This window comes from Eucyclogobius newberryi, unplaced genomic scaffold (assembly GCF_026437365.1).
Source record: "Eucyclogobius newberryi isolate DKJ021-1_F unplaced genomic scaffold, fEucNew1.0.hap1 SCAF_8, whole genome shotgun sequence".
Taxonomy (NCBI): domain Eukaryota; kingdom Metazoa; phylum Chordata; class Actinopteri; order Gobiiformes; family Gobiidae; genus Eucyclogobius; species Eucyclogobius newberryi.
This window is the reverse complement of record NW_027316500.1, coordinates 29,256,948-29,272,968: the sequence shown is the minus strand read 5'-3', so window position 1 is coordinate 29,272,968 and position 16,021 is coordinate 29,256,948. Positions and strand designations below refer to the sequence as shown.

Here is a 16,021-nt window from a genome sequence, read left to right as displayed (position 1 = left end):
AACACGTGTAACTGTCATACCCATGTGCAATACTGAAATAATCATGTGCAATACTGTCATACCCATGTGCAATACTAAAATAAGCATGTGCAATGCTGAAATAAGCATATGCAATACTAAAATAAGCATGTGCAATACTAAAATAAGCATGTGCAATACTGTCATACCCATGTGCAATACTAAAATAAGCATGAGCAATACTGAAATAAGCATGTGCAATACTGTGACATACTATCAATCATCCCTGATGCAAAATGTTCTGTCCATATAACAGCTGTAAATAAGAGTGTTGTTATTATTATTATTAAGATTATAAGAGTGTTTTCCAAGTTATCTGTTTTTATTATTATATTTCTGTTCCTAATTGGGGTTGCAACACTGGAATTTCCCCCATTGTGGCAGGTTATATTATCTTATCTTATCCACCTGAGCCTGAGGTGCAGTGCAAACTAAGGAAACTAAGGAAAGGCTGAGGCTGCATGACGGGGCAGTTGAAATGTGGAAGGTGCGTCGTGTTGCCCGGTCTCCTTCCCCTGCCGCCGCCCCCCAAGCAAAACCCACCACCCGGAAGGAAATCCCCGACAGGAAATAACTGACCCTCCAACGTTTTGGGGATCGAGGTTTAGGGCTAACGACGAAAACGGCAACGATTATACTATTTTCAACAGTGAAAGACGGCAGAGAGTGACTTGGCTGTTGTCCTCCAGGAGTAACTTTGTGCTATTTGTAGTTTAAAAACCACCTTGCATGTCTTTCCTGCTCACACTGTCCTGTCCAATAAAACTTAAAATAAAATAACATAAAGAAATACAAAGGACTACAGATGTAAATGACAAAACACTTAATTTATGCCAATTTCTTTCAACTTTGAACAAAGACGTCTCATGGTCATGGAGGACAGAGAAAAGTACTTTGGAAACGTGACTAAACTGACTAAACAATAAACTCTCGTTTTTGATTGATAGTTAGATAGAATTTCTTGTTTTCAGCTTCGACATTGTATCTCACTATAATTATACGCCCGCAGTGTACGAAATAAACTCTCAAAGGCCTCATAACTATCCGCACTGTCAGAACTCACTGAATATTTCACATCGACAGATCGAGGCGGCCGGGCTTTCCATAAACAACCGTCGTCAGCGTTCACTTTTGCATTAAAAAGAAGATGACTCGCTGCACTTACTGTACAAGTTTATACTTAAGGGGTGAAGAACGGGTCAGACCTGCCGCAGTGGACAAAGCGGTGTCAAAAGCTGCAGCATTAACAGGTTTTCATATCTTAACGTTGAGCTGGTGGAGAGGAATCTGTTTTTTAGCTGTCAAAATGCTGATGTTTTAATCTGGTTCATGGTTAAATTCGCTGTTATTTCTCCCCAAGTTCTGTCAACATAAAACAACTTTGCATAAACAGTTTTTTTTACATTATTCAGACTCACAGGCATTAGTATAGTTATGAAATCCTAAAGCCACAAAATGGTGGAAAATTTGAGACTGTACGGTAACTGGAGCCACAATATATATCGAATTTTGGATCATATTTTGAATGTTGTTTTGAAGATATGCAAAATGTGGTAGATTGTTTATAGTTTAAGAATAATATGAATAGATGATAGTAAATATGTGTAAGCTAATTTGGTCTTTGGTCTTCCTCTAGGCCATATTTACTTACTTCTTCTATACGTCTCCAAAACATCCAGCACTTGGACAGCTCCGCTCAAAGGCAGAACATTCGATCAAACAGTGGCGTAGAAGAAATCAAACTTTTTCTGAATCTAGTTGAGCGAAAAGCACATACTGTACATCTGTCCTCTCCGCGAACGTATAAAGCACTTCCGACAGCTCTTTAAAGAAACAAACACGTCTACATTTCTGCTAAAATAAGCCTGTACGTTCGTTTACACCGCCATGTTCGTTTTGGCTTATTTGGCGTCACTTTTTGGCAGGAGGGGGGCGCTACACGAGGCGGATTCTTGCGAGTTTCAGTACCGATTGAAGCCTCCTCGTACGTCTGACACGCTTTAATTGGTTCCTTTGGTTCTCCACGCGGCCGACATCACTCCATTAGCTGTTTTTCATCGCGTCGAACAAGGTCACGCTTCTGATGTCGCAACGCTTCGCAGCGACTCAAACCACCACAGGCTCTCTCAGCTAATGATCCAGAAATGATACGACACACAACAACACGAACAACACCACCCCAGACGCCGACAGCATCCAATCAGCTGGCAGCATCTCGTATAGAAGCACATGTATAGCAGCGGCATGATCGCAGGCTTCAGTTGTACACGATTAACCAAAGATAACAAGGTCAGCGAGCTAAAAAAACAAGGGGCTTATGATCTTAAATGGTTCTCAGACTTGCACAGCTAATTCAGTTTTCCAATGACGACGCAGCGATGGCCTAATTGTTTTTAAGTGTCTATTTGCGCAGCAGCGGTAAACACATTGAAATTAAGCGAATTAAGGAAACACAAACCCTCGGGTTCAATAAGTGGCTCGTGTCCTTCTGCGTTCTGCCTAATCTTCCTTGAATGTCAATATAGTTTTAAGTACTGAAAGAGTTGAATCAAAGTCAATACTGTGTAAAAAAATTATATTGAAAATAATAATTGTTGAGAGAAAAGGAAGGGCATCTGTTTTAAATCCTGTAAAAATAAAAATAATTAGATTTGATTTGCTTTGTCTTTTATTTTTTATTAGTTTATTTATGTTATATTGTTTTATGTGTTTGTAGACTTTGTGTTGGTAAAATGTGCTATACAAATCAAGTTGGATTGGATTATTGACCATATTTATAATAATTACTGTATTTTCCGGATTAATAGTCACACCTTTTTACATAGTTTTGGCCGGGGTGCGACTTATACTTATATTTATACTTATATACTTATACTCTGGAGCGACTTATATGTGATATTATTTTTTGTATTCACACTTGCAGCTGCATTTCATACTCCAGTGCGACTTATATATGTTTTTTTTCTTCTCTATTATGCATTTTTTGGCTGGTGCGACTTATACTTCAGAAAATACGGTAAACCGGAAATATCCCCCTTTTTGCCCAATGATGCAAATACATCAGCTGTCCATGTTTCGCTTCAGAATGAACTGAAATAACCCTGTTATCTCTGCGCCACTGTCTGCTCAGAAACAATCTGTGTGTTTGCAGAAAGCCCAGTCCCTCGTGAGCGCATAAATGCAGGTTTAGTTCTGTGGTTGCAGGAGACTCCGGTCTATGAGCGTCCAAGTCTGTTCAGGTGCAGATGATTATAGAGCAAAAAGAACCAGCTGATGCCAAACTAAACCAGACCAAATCAGAATCAGCCCAGTTCCATTCAGCTCCTCTCGCCAAGATACAATTATCCACCATAAAGACCCCCCAGACCTTCATTTACTTTCAACCCCTGTTCTCTAAGTGTGTGATCAGCTTTATGGAATTAAACTTTCTCAACTTAGGCAACTTATGTAATGACCTAGGTAATCGTGATGATCAATTAACATCAAAATCTTAAAATCCAATTCCAGAAAATTGCCACATGCACCTGCCCACTTCATATTTTACAAGTTCCATACAGTATGTTAAAAAAGCAGTCTGCGTATTTAAAATGTTAAGCAAAATTGAAAATATATTTATCTTAACTGTATTTTAGTTCAATGAGTCGTCCGACCTGTAGGAGGCACTATAACAAACACGACACCACTCGAGGATTAGTCCCTGTTCGTCTGTTTTCCGCGACCCAACGCTGCAAACTCACTCTTCTGTCTCTCTTCGCACTGAGATACATTTGATTGTCTGGTTTGATCAACTACATTTGAAATCAGAGCCAGGACAAGCGCTAGCCACACGTCGCTACATCTCAAAGCTGAGATGTAGCAGCTCCGTTTAGCGCCACGTCAGGCGCCACGTCAGGCGCCACGTCAGGCGTCACGTCAGGCGTCACGTCCGGCGTCACGTCCGGCGTCACGTCCGGCGTCACGTCCGGCGTCACGTGATGCGTCACGTCAGGCACGTCATGCGTCACGTCAGGCGTCACGTCAGGCATCACGTCCGGCGTCACGTCAGGGGTCACGTGATGCGTCACGTCAGGCACGTCAGGCGTCACGTCAGGCGCCACGTCAGGCGTCACGTGATGCGTCACGTCAGGCGTCACGTCAGGCGCCACGTCAGGCGCCATGTCAGGCGTCACGTCCGGCGTCACGTCCGGCGTCACGTCAGGCGTCACGTGATGCGTCACGTCAGGCACGTCATGCGTCACGTCAGGCGTCACGTCAGGCGTCACGTCAGGCGTCACGTCAGGCGTCACGTCATGCGTCACGTGATGCGTCACGTGATGCGTCACGTCAGGCGTCACGTCAGGCGTCACGTCATGTGTCACGTCATGCTTTACGTCAGGCGTCACGTCATGCGTCACGTGATGCGTCACGTCAGGCTTCACGTCATGCTTCACGTGATGCGTCACGTCAGGCGTCACGTCAGGCGTCGCGTCACGTCAGGCGTCACGTCAGGCGTCATGTGTCACGTCAGGTGTCACGTCATGCGTCACGTCAGGCGTCACGTCAGGCGTCAGCGTGTAACTCACAGCTCTCCAGTTGCAGCGTGCACGTCTGCTTGTCCATGGGATACTTGGTCAGGTCCATGTTACAGGCCACTGTGGTGGTGATCCTGGAAGAGAGAGACGTTTGGATTAAGTTACGTGAAATTTTGAGATTATACTCAAGAGAAAACTGGTCAAATTTAAATTCAAATTGTGTTTTAAAGGACACGTATTGTGCATTATTTGTATCGTTATTGGCCTTTAAACATGCTATTGAGTACCTTGGTTTTGGCAACTTAACTCAAATCATCTGGATCTGTGTTAGCGCTCTATCTACCAGCAGCAAAGGGAATTATCGTGGTGTAATAAACAAAAGCTAGCATACCTGAAATGTTAAAACATGGTTAAAAGCTCAAAAAAGTCAAACAAACACATCTCAGAGAATTATACATATTGTGATTGTGAGAAACATTTGACAAATCCTTGGAGTATTTCTGAGCAATAAAAACAAATCAATATACATCTTATGACAGGTATTACTATGTTAAATGCTATACTGTGGAACATTCGAGGCCAAAACATCTCAAACATGATGACAAGCTGGTGGTGAAAACATACACACTGCTGCACCATTTAATTCCCTACACAACACAGAATATGTAAAAAGTGGGTACAGATCATGACCCACGTTGTCACTACAGTACAGTATCACCCAATTAGAATAGTTTATTTTTCTCTCTCGCTCGCTCATAAAAGTTTTGTCCTGAGTCAATTATTATTTGGAACCGTCTGCCGTCTTATTATTATTGACTGGTTTACTCCTGTTCTGAATCCATGAAAAGCGATTTGTGCTCATTACTTTAGGCTTTTTAAAGGATCTCAATGTTAAGTGAAAAATTGTTTGCTCAACTTGGTGCTCATCCATCATGAGCCGACAGCATGGAGATGGAGCCATTTGAGGTCGCATTACCCCCATAAAAAAGCACGGATACTTCATAAAGTATAAAGGTGTACTATGTAACTTTTCTGGTGAATCTGTTGCCTTGCTTGGAATGGCTACTATGAGTATTGCTTGCACAATACATAACCCCAAGTGTTTTGATCAAAGTTTCTGACATTGTACCTTGTGGCGTGTGGTCAGGGCAATAAATGCAATAAAATCTAAAATTACCATGAGACACAACAACTATACATAAATTGTTTTGAAATACTGTATATCCAAATAAGACCATTTTCTCTTCACTTTTGCTGCTGAAGCTTGGCTGAAGTCACAGTGTCTTATAGTGACCTCTAGAGGCCGCTGGGTAATACTGCGGGAAGCATGATTCTTATTTTCCTGCAGCTAAGCTAAGGCTTTGTTCATGTTTCCAATGATTAGATGTTAGTTAGAAATACAGGCAGTCATTTAACAACATGGAGCACATGTGTGTTGTGAATTGGTCGGTGAAGTCAGTTTATGTAATCTATTTCGGTACAGAAGTTTAGTTCAGTAGGATAGGCATTTGCCCTTAACTTAGATTTTTTTTTTTTCACTTTTTGTTACACTTAAAAATGAAGGATCCTGTCTTCTTGCCCATCCATAAAAGTCAGTTTAAAGTTGCTAGCGTTAGCCTCTTGCCTCATCTTGAACTGTTAAAAGAGCTATAAATCTCTGGCAAAAAGTTAAATAATCTGATCAGTTTGGATCGCTTTAGAACATTATCGTCCAAACAGAGCTCTTCACTCTCAAAATACTGGCCTTCTGGTGGTCTCAGAGTCTCTAAAAGCGCAGTAGGAGGTAGAGCCTTCTGGTGGTCTCAGAGTCTCTAAAAGCACAGTAGGAGGTAGAGCCTTCTGGTGGTCCCAAGAGTCTCTAAAGGCGCAGTAGGAGGTAGAGCCTTCTGGTGGTCTCAGAGTCTCTAAAAGCACAGTAGGAGGTAGAGCTCCTGTGTTATGGAATCAGCTCCTGTCCATGTTAAAGAGGCCGACACAGTCTCTTCATTTAAGACCAGGCTTAAAACGTTCCTCTTTGAAAAGGCTCATGGTCAGGCCAGTTAGGAACAGAAATATAAACCTACAGTTTCCCAGTTACTCTGCCCTAGGAGCAACTATGCTGGGGAAGTATGGCAGCTTGAGCACTATCCTCTGCTAAAGACTACTTTTACTAACAATATTTAATTTCCCTTGCAAACTGTTCTTCGCTGTTCACAAATTTTTCTTCAGGCACAAAGATGACCAGTGGATCCGTCTGCTCCTCAACTGCCAGGAAAAACAGTCTCTACTCCGGATGACCGGTTCTTTATCTGCCTCGAAGAACTGGTTTCTCCTCCTGTCGCCCCTTGGAGAAAACCGCTGTTGTGATTTCGGGCGTTACAAAAACAAATTGAAATTTAACGTGAGATCCATCCATATACCTCTAAAAACACACATTTGCATAATTTAAAGTCTAGACGGTAACTTTATGCAGCCAGAACCATTTGTTGTAAACGCCGTCCTATCATCAAGTTTTTAGCTTGAGAGAAGCTAATGTTGGCATTTTGACCCTGCTGTAATTGCATTGATGTCCCTCTCTTTTGTTTTGATTCGTTGAACTTTATCTACCCCAAGAACTTGAACACCAATTAAAAACGTTGTCGACGGCGGCTCCTTTGACGATGCACCTTGATTAAAGCGATTTGGAAAGCATGACCTCAAAATTAGCCTGTAATTTTACACCTCACTTGTATGTTTTATGACTTAACCAGAGACGATAATGAGGGAATAAAACAGCTTGAGCTACATTCACCTCTGAGGCCGTGTTTTGACCTCCGTCCCGTCAAATTACCACAACGAGTTCTCACACTTTAATTTAATGCTCAGTTCTAATTGCCCAACCTTGAGTTAGCTTCGCCGCCACGTTGTTTTGGCAGCGCAATAAGACATCAGTACGGTAACTGTCTGTCTGCTTTTTCTGTCTGAATTCCCAGAGGAGGCCATCTCTCCCGTGAATATCAACTTCGATTTTCATCCCTCACGACTCTCTTCCTCTCTAATCCTCCTTCTGCCCATCCCGCTCCCTCCGTCGTCAGTAGTCCTGCGCCGTCTGTGCCCCCATCGAATTCTCCTCTGTCGCGGTAAAGTCTTTAAAAATGGGGACTTGTCTGAACCGTAAAAAGAGGTCAAGATTGAAGTGATGCAGAGCAGAGAAAATATGGCTCAGGGTGTTCGCAGTGGGATGCGCTGACTCGCAAACATAATGTGTGTCAAAGTTATTCTAAAAAAGCTTCACACTCATTGCAAATCATATTTTCTGGATGGAAAATATGATAGATGGATTTACATTTTGCCTCTAGGAATCAGTAAACATGGTCTAGTTTTTAGCTGAAGAGAAGGGAAATGTACTCTTCTGGGGCATTAAAGATATATGATACAGGACATATGCTAAATTCACATATTTAGTGTTCCCTCATTAAAACATACATGGCACAACGGTGAAACACATCTGAAAGTCCGGCACCGGCTGATAGATGCTAATCAGGTACTCGTCAGTGATGAGGGAGCTGCAGTCGGCCCATTGCAGGGCTGTTAGGAAACAGATGAACAGAACAGGAGTTCTCAGACTTGATCCACAGATTGAGAATGACTCTTGTTGTCAGTATCATTTGGCTAGTTATTTGAGAATATTATCTTTCTTTTTTTCTCCAGGTGGGTGGGGAGTCCTTGCCCCAAGTGGAGGAGTTCAAGTATCTCGGGGTCTTGTTCACGAGTGAGGGAAGAATGGAGCGTGAGATGGACAGTTGGATCGGACTGTTGTGGTAAAGAAGGAGCTGAGTCGAAAGACAAAGCTCCGGATTTACCGGTCGTCTACGTTCTGCCCTCACCTATGGTCATGAGCTTTGGGTAATGACCCAAAGGACAAGATCGCGGAGAGATAGGGTGAGGAGATTGAGTAGAGCCGCTGCTCCTCCAGCTGAGGTGGCTCGGGCATCTGTTCCGGAGCCTCCTGGGCTCCTCCCTCGGGAGGTGTTCCGGGCATTTCCCACCAGGAAGAGTCCCCGGGGAAGACCCAATACACGCTGGAGAGACTATGTCTCTCGGCTGGCCTGGGAATGCCTCGGGAACCCCCCGGAGGAGTTAGAGGAAGTGTCTGGGGAGAAGAAGTCTGGGAGTCCCTGGTTAGACTGCTGCCCCCGCAACCCGGCCCCGGATAAAGTGGTAGAAGATGGATGGATGGATGGATCTTTCTTTTTTAACTCCATAATTTGTTCCAGGAAGTTTTGATGATAATTTTGCCACTCGGCTGTGTGTCCACAACAAATGCATGGCTCTATTTGCATGAAGGGTGTGTTTCTAAATGTGTGCTGATGGCAAATGATGTAAAGGAAGGCACTGTTATAATAATAGTTATGTATTCTCCAGCCACAGGGATTCATTTAAGTTCTGAAATCTAAATGACATCCTTTTCTGAATTGCTCCTTAGGGAAAAATAAAGTTTTCTAAACCGAGCTGCTCTCTCATAAGTTGTGTTCACTGGTTTGAATCTCTATTATGGAGGGCAAAAAAATAATGTTCGGGTAGAATTAGCTGTGAGATTACAGATTTGTTGACCTGGGCTATGGTTTATATCTCTGTAATTACTACACCAATCCAGTTGTAACAAAAACTGGCACAAAGTTCAAACTCCTTTCTTTAAGCACAAAGAAAACACAAAAAATCATTTTTTCACAGTCACCTACAGAAGTGGTGCAACAATTCAACTCTTAAGAGGAATTTCTGTCATTTGGACTTTAAAACATGAGATTATAATAAAACTGAATGTCTCCACACAACATACTATAGCTAAAACCGAGCCCCAAACATGCCTTTCATTTACTAATTTAATTCTGTAAAAGTTTTGCTCAGATTATTCCATGTAAATGATGTCACAAATCCACATAATTCTGCGATAACACATTTCACAGATATCGTTGCCCTCGCCGCTGTATCTCCCGCTGGGACGGCACTGGCGCTGGAACAGTCACATGTCTGCGAAGCTGCCACCGGTGAAAGCAATTTCTTTTTTTCAATTTTAAACCCAAAGTTGTTACCCAGAGACGAGCTGCCGACCCACCTCTCCAATCCCCGACGGAGGCTGTGCCCGTCACGACGAGCTTAAAAGAGCAGAACTAATTCACCCACGGATCATCTGCACCTCGCCGAACCCAGCGCCCTCGTTTTAATCAGAGCGCGTGATGTTCCGGACGCTCGGGCCCCCGTTAAGCCCTCGAACGGAGGACAATCGGAGCCAAAAACGAGACTAAAGAGCGGTTCCCGCACGTTGGCGTCTCACAATCCAGCGCAATCCAATACAAACTAATGGGATCTCTGCTGTTACGTTATCTAGAATCCAGCCCACGCTTCCTCCCTCAAACAATTTCTCCTCCACCTCTCAAAGCCACTATTCATTGTTTGTCGAGGCAGGAAGGTAAACGCGATTACGGGAATATTGAACTTGCAGCTATAGCGGGATGACAAGGCTAAACAGATTACACAGGTGAGCGACGAGGGGGGGGTTAAGTGAAGTTTCAAATGGAAAATGACGCACAGGTTCTATCGGGATGTGGTACAAGAAAGTGCAAGAACGTCACACTAATAACCAGCAGAAGATACGAGTTTGTTATTCAGAGTACAAGGACAAAGTATTTAGGGAGAAACTGTCTGGACATAACATCTGATTTATAGTTTGAGTTTAATGTAAGTGGAAGAACAAGACTTTAAATAATGCATTTTTAGAGAATAGACCACAAAAATAAACCAGGAATCCTTCACTCAACATCAACTATGTATTGCACAATTAACACTTAATTTAAGATCATCCCCTAAGATTATAATTAAGATTATGTTAACTCTTACCAAGTTCAACGTACAATTGACCAGGTCGAATTGTTTTGTCTGTGATAATTTATTCACAATTTACACAACGTATTAGACAGTTTAAAAAGAGGCAGGTCTGTTTTTATTATCAAGCCGTTTTAGAACAATGTTGTAATTTACAATGTAAAAAACTACTTGTGTTATAGTTCTATACAAAGTACCTGAAAAAGCATAATGTGCCTCCTTCAATTCTAAATATTCTACTATAATGTAATATTCTCATATATTGTCTTGTCTTTTTTAATACAACCTCTCCATCTGTGTCTGAATAAGTACAGTCTGTATGTATATATGTAGTATAATTCTAAAGTACAGCCTGTAGTATAATTCTAAACCAGTAGAGGCACCGTGTCTTACCTCAGTGCGTACAGGACGGTCCCATTGGGGAATATCCGGATCAGCCTGTTCTCCACGGTGATGTCGTGGAGGAAGGACTTCTTGGAGTCCACGATGAAGGTGTCGGGCACCCAGAGCAGCTCCACCAGACGCCCGTCCAGACTCAGGCTCTTGTTACCCTCGAACACGAGCCGCTCGTCGGTCCAGCGCTGGCGCAGGAAGATGGTGGCGGTGTAGTCCTGCAAACGCCCGCCACAAGGTCAGGGAAGACACCACATGATTACGGGCACGTTGTTCATCCGAAAGTCATGTTCCTGATCGGGTCGGCCACTTGCTCCGTCGCCGTGGAAATACATATATATCTCCATGGAGACGATCAGGTGATGCCAGCTCACGTTAGAATGGATTTCAGAATAAAAACACCTTTCATTGAACGAGTACAAAGAAAAGGAAAAAGGTTTAATGCATCAATTTTTATTTACAGAAAAACTCCAGCAATTTTAAAACTAAACGTTTATCAGTTGCAAATGATAAAGAAATACAAGTATACTAACATCACTGTTGAGTTTGGTTCATTCTTTCTCATTTACTGGTTTCTCTTTTGAGCTGGTGAGGTGCTTTTAGCCACAGCTGCCCTGGGGCATAAGCAGGCCTGGGAATCCAGAACCACTTGAATGCGTCTCCTCCCTTAACTGTTCCTCTTATTGATGCCACTATGAGCCATGCAGCGCTTTCTACTTTCTCTTTCTCTACAAGCAAAAGTATCGGCTCTTGTGAAGCCTACGACTCGCGCTTCGCGTCTCGCCGGGTCCGGGTGGATTCTTTTTTGCACGAGGCAAAAGAGAATCTAAAAATTGGGACGCGCACAGAGTACACGTGTGCTCCGACGCCCATGAGGCTGACGGGTACATCCCCCTTTAATGAGAACTATAATAGGACACTTGTGAGGATAAAAGGATTAACTGAAAAGCCCTGACGATGTGCACGAGGCAAACCTGTCGTATCCCTCCACGTGTTTGTCTAACGCAGTTTAATCAGCCATATAGTTTGAAATTGAGCTTCAAAAGTAGCTCTATGTTAATCACAATGTTTTACACTGTAGTCTAAATTGTCCCCTTTTTGTTAAAATTAGACTACACATTTACACAACACAAGCTTTATAAAGCAAGATATATACGACTGATTACCGCACTTTCCCTTCTATGAGTCTTTTATCATAGTTTTGGCCGGGGTGAGACTTATATGTGATATTATTTGTTATTTTCACACTGACAACCACAAGAGGGCGCTCTAGGCTCTAAGCGACGCAGAAGAAGAATCTGCACTTCCTCTACCTCTGGAGTTTGTGGAGTTGTTTAGAAGTGACACAGAGGAAGAAGAATTCAATGGATTTAGTGATTTGGGGTAAAACTGATGCTTTGCTAAACTTGTTAGCATGTTCTTTATGCTATAGTTATCTGAATAACTGTTCATATGTTACGTTAACATACCAGACACTTACCACAGTTCTGTCTGTGCCTCATGTAGCTGAAGGTGTTAGCGTTAGCATACGTCATGTAGCTGAAGGTGTTAGCGTTAGCATGCGTACACCTATTCACCATGTTCTCTCATCTGTTATTATTTTAAACTGCATTTACAGATGAAATGTCTGTTCTTGGTCTTGGATTTTATCAAATACATTTCCACCAAAAAATGCAACTTGCAAATGTTTTTTTCTTCTCTATTATGCCTTTTTTGGCTGGTGCGACTTATACGGTATTTGTTATTGATTATGACTCTTCTTATCCGTCACTCCAGAACATTTATAAAGCGAGGCAAAAGTGGCTTGGGAAATCAGCAAATCAACTTTAGGAGTATATTTCAAAAGGCATCACTAAAATGCTGACAGACACGTGTTGGCTTTTGTCTGTGCTGCTTTTACGTGTACTATTCCTGTGTGTGTGTGTATTTTTACATTGTTGGATATTGATAGCGTCAGGACTCCGCGCTAAGGAAAACTAATCCGGGCGAAATGCTTCACGTCAGCACGTCCTCCGCGCTTCGTTTCAAGTCCACGCTTCACGGTTCTTTTTATTCGTAAATGTCCGTCAGTTGCGTCACGCGCGGCGGTTTTCGAGGGCGTGTAATGGATTTGCACCTATTGTGGAAACACGCTGTGAGCGCGCTCCAGGGGGCTTCGCCGAGACTTTCTGCAGCGTGCGCAGAAACCCCACGCGGTCGCCCGGGGGGGGGGGTTGGTGGAGGGCGGGGGGGTTCGGGAGAGGGCGGGGCTCGTACCATATTGATCTCCGAGATGGTGTCGATGCTGGCGATGTCCAGGCTCATCCCGACCGTCACGGGGCCGTCTGCGAAACAAACCAGAAAAGACATTTGTGTGAAAGAGGCTGATTGGATTGTTGCGTATCCATGGTGAGGAGAAATGGCACGGTTGCAATTCGAGCTCGGTCAAAAGGTTAAACAATATTGTCAGATGTGCTCAAAGTGCTGCATGTAAACTGGTGGTAGTGGTGTCTATTGTACAGAGACATATTTGTGGCAAGAATAATGCACTTCAAGTTGAATACACCAAGAAACAGACAAAAGTGACACGTTATTTACACCTTATTTTCTTTGATTACCGTTTCTATGATGTTTTAGTGGATGATTTCAACAACGAATGAGTGTAAAGTTATTATAAGTTTGTGTAAATCCACTGGAGAGCAGAGTTTTCCCGACCAAGGATGATTAAAGTCCATCTCTATCTGTTTATTGACCAAAAGAGGACCAGATGTGATTAAATCTGTTTGTTTGTTTGTTCAGATTTGTGTGTGTTTGAAATGTAGCAATAGCTCAGTTGCTGGAGACAATTGCACTTTTATTCTGCATTTTTAAATATATTTTTAATTTTAATTGTTATTAAACTAGGAAAGTCCTATTGAGATGATTGCAGTGATGAAGAGATTAGTCATAACATAGTCACACCTCTAGTTTCAGGACTTTTTATCAATTATTCCAGGTGGAGATGCAGAATATTGAAACTTCACCAGAGAAAGTGACACCGAGTCTTGATATGTCTGTCCAGTTTGGAAAGGGAAATGATTCCTTGATGTGCTTTAAATTCCCGACAGATTTCAAAAGTCTTGGTTTGTAATCGATAAAGTCTGCTGATCCTGAAGGGAAATCATTTTGTAAGCCCCGTTTCAATTTGTTTGTCGCCTCCAGAAGCTTCACCAAAGTGTTGTTTTAATCAAATCTTTAATTATCTTATGAACATTTGTAATGAGAGAACGTTGGCATAGATTTGTATTACAATAAGGTGCATTTATTGAGTACAACTTTTTGATCTTTGGCTGCGGCTTGTGTAAGTAAAGCACATATTAGAGCCAAACTATTGTATGCAGTGCTTAGATATGCCACTTTCTGTTTAAAATCATACAAATGCTGTACTATATTGCCAATGTAAGAGAAACGAGGCTTACATAACCACAGGCTTATGCAAATGAGCACTCTGCAACTGATTGAAAAAGAAATGTAGAATTGTTTGCAAAGGGAAAAAGCCCAGGAACAGGATTATAACATGGTATAACATTCATGTGGATGGGACGATAAACACCGAACACGCTTTCATTTCTTTTTCATCGGAACGAGCTTGAAAGGTTGTTGCTGTCTCATACATCAAATTTCTCTAAAGGTTCAATTTCCGATTGAAATGTCATGTAGAATATTAAACCTTCTCCGATTTTATTTTTTATTCATTTTCCAGGTAATACATTGCACCTTTTTTCATAGTTTTGGTCGTTATTTTCACATGACAACCACAAGAGGGCGCGCTAGGCTCTAAGCGACGCAGAAGAAGAATCTGCACTTCCTCTACCTCTGGAGTTTGTGGAGTTGTTTAGAAGTGACACAGAGGAAGAAGAATTCAATGGATTTAGTGATTTGGGGTAAAACTGATGCTTTGCTAAACTTGTTAGCATGTTCTTTATGCTATAGTTATCTGAATAACTGTTCATATGTTACGTTAACATACCAGACACTTACCACAGTTCTGTCTGTGCCTCATGTAGCTGAAGGTGTTAGCGTTAGCATACGTCATGTAGCTGAAGGTGTTAGCGTTAGCATACGTACACCTATTCACCATAGCCACAGCAGTTTTTGTTTGTCTGACTTAATTCCTCTTAAAAGTGTCTGAACGTCTTTGTCCTGTTTTAATTCTGCCTCTTCATTTTGTGCTTGACGGGTTCTGTGTCTTTCCCCTTTGGCCTTTCACATACTTCTTATACAACGTCGCTCCGAGCCTGGATTTGTGTGCGTTTTTGTCCAAGCCCATTGGCAGATAATTAAATTTGGTCAGAGGCAAACTTTTTAAGCAAGAAAGCGACGTCTAACACAGAATAAATCCAGCACAAAATGACATGACAGTCTTATTTTGTGATTCTCCATTTACACCTTTTAATAAGAACCCGTTTGAACTTCTTTAACAAATGTCGCTTGTCTTTTGTAGAAGGTGTTTTGTAGAGGAGAAGTGCTGTTTCCGATGACTAGACTGTAAAATAATGATCTGTGCACGTGATTCTGAGTCTTGTACAGAAAGTGTTCCATTATGTCAGGTTATTGTGGGATGTTTTGCGACACTGAGACAGACCCCACAATGACCAGCAGGAGGCGGCAGAGTTCGAGCCTCCTTCTATGACTGAGTGAGTTTCTCTTGATAAACCGCAAAAGGAGGAAAACTTTGGTACTTTCCCTTTGGATCCCGTCTTCCCCACTCCCACTTATCAATCCTCATTCCAAACGTGATGGATGGGAACGCTGTCATGGCGCCGCTGTTAATACGGGCGCTTGAGTTAATGAAGTGGAAACGGCCGGTCGAATGTGGCGACGTCAGCACAGTTTATTTAGTGTTCAAAAGCATCAAAACGGACAAAGAACTGGCATTTTTTTTCTCTCATTACCAACTTTACAATCAAAAGTGTCGTCAATCATTGTTAAATATGCACCTTCTGACTTTTCTTTTCTTTTCTTGAGGTTGCACCAACTGCTTTTCTACGCGTTTGGTTTACCCGTAATGTTCTCCCTGGAGATAAGCAGGTAACGGCACCAGGCCAAGTTACATGTCAGGTCTGGGGAGAGGGGAGCGCAAGGTATCTTAAAAGCTATAAAACACCTGTAATTAAATAAATAGTTAGTTATGTCTTTGGTGGAACTTTCCCGGCAACTATAACGAGAACCTTTAAAATAACTAAGGATTGTGTAGATTTTGAAAGGATTTTGATGGACAGGAAAATTCTTAAACATTT

The 16,021-nt window shown here is 42.2% G+C and overlaps 1 protein-coding gene across 1 annotated transcript in view; it reads right to left on the bottom strand.

Moving 5' to 3' along the window:
- LOC140351366 (gamma-aminobutyric acid receptor subunit pi) overlaps positions 1 to 16,021 on the bottom strand; it is a 98,709-nt gene that overhangs the window by 12,747 nt on the left and 69,941 nt on the right. The window contains exons 3-5 of the mRNA XM_072437176.1: positions 13,020 to 13,087; positions 10,764 to 10,981; positions 4,581 to 4,663 (exon numbers count right to left, since the gene is read on the bottom strand). Of these exons, the coding sequence (XP_072293277.1) occupies positions 4,581 to 4,663; positions 10,764 to 10,981; positions 13,020 to 13,087 (369 nt within the window). The remainder of the gene's footprint in view (positions 1 to 4,580; positions 4,664 to 10,763; positions 10,982 to 13,019; positions 13,088 to 16,021) is intronic.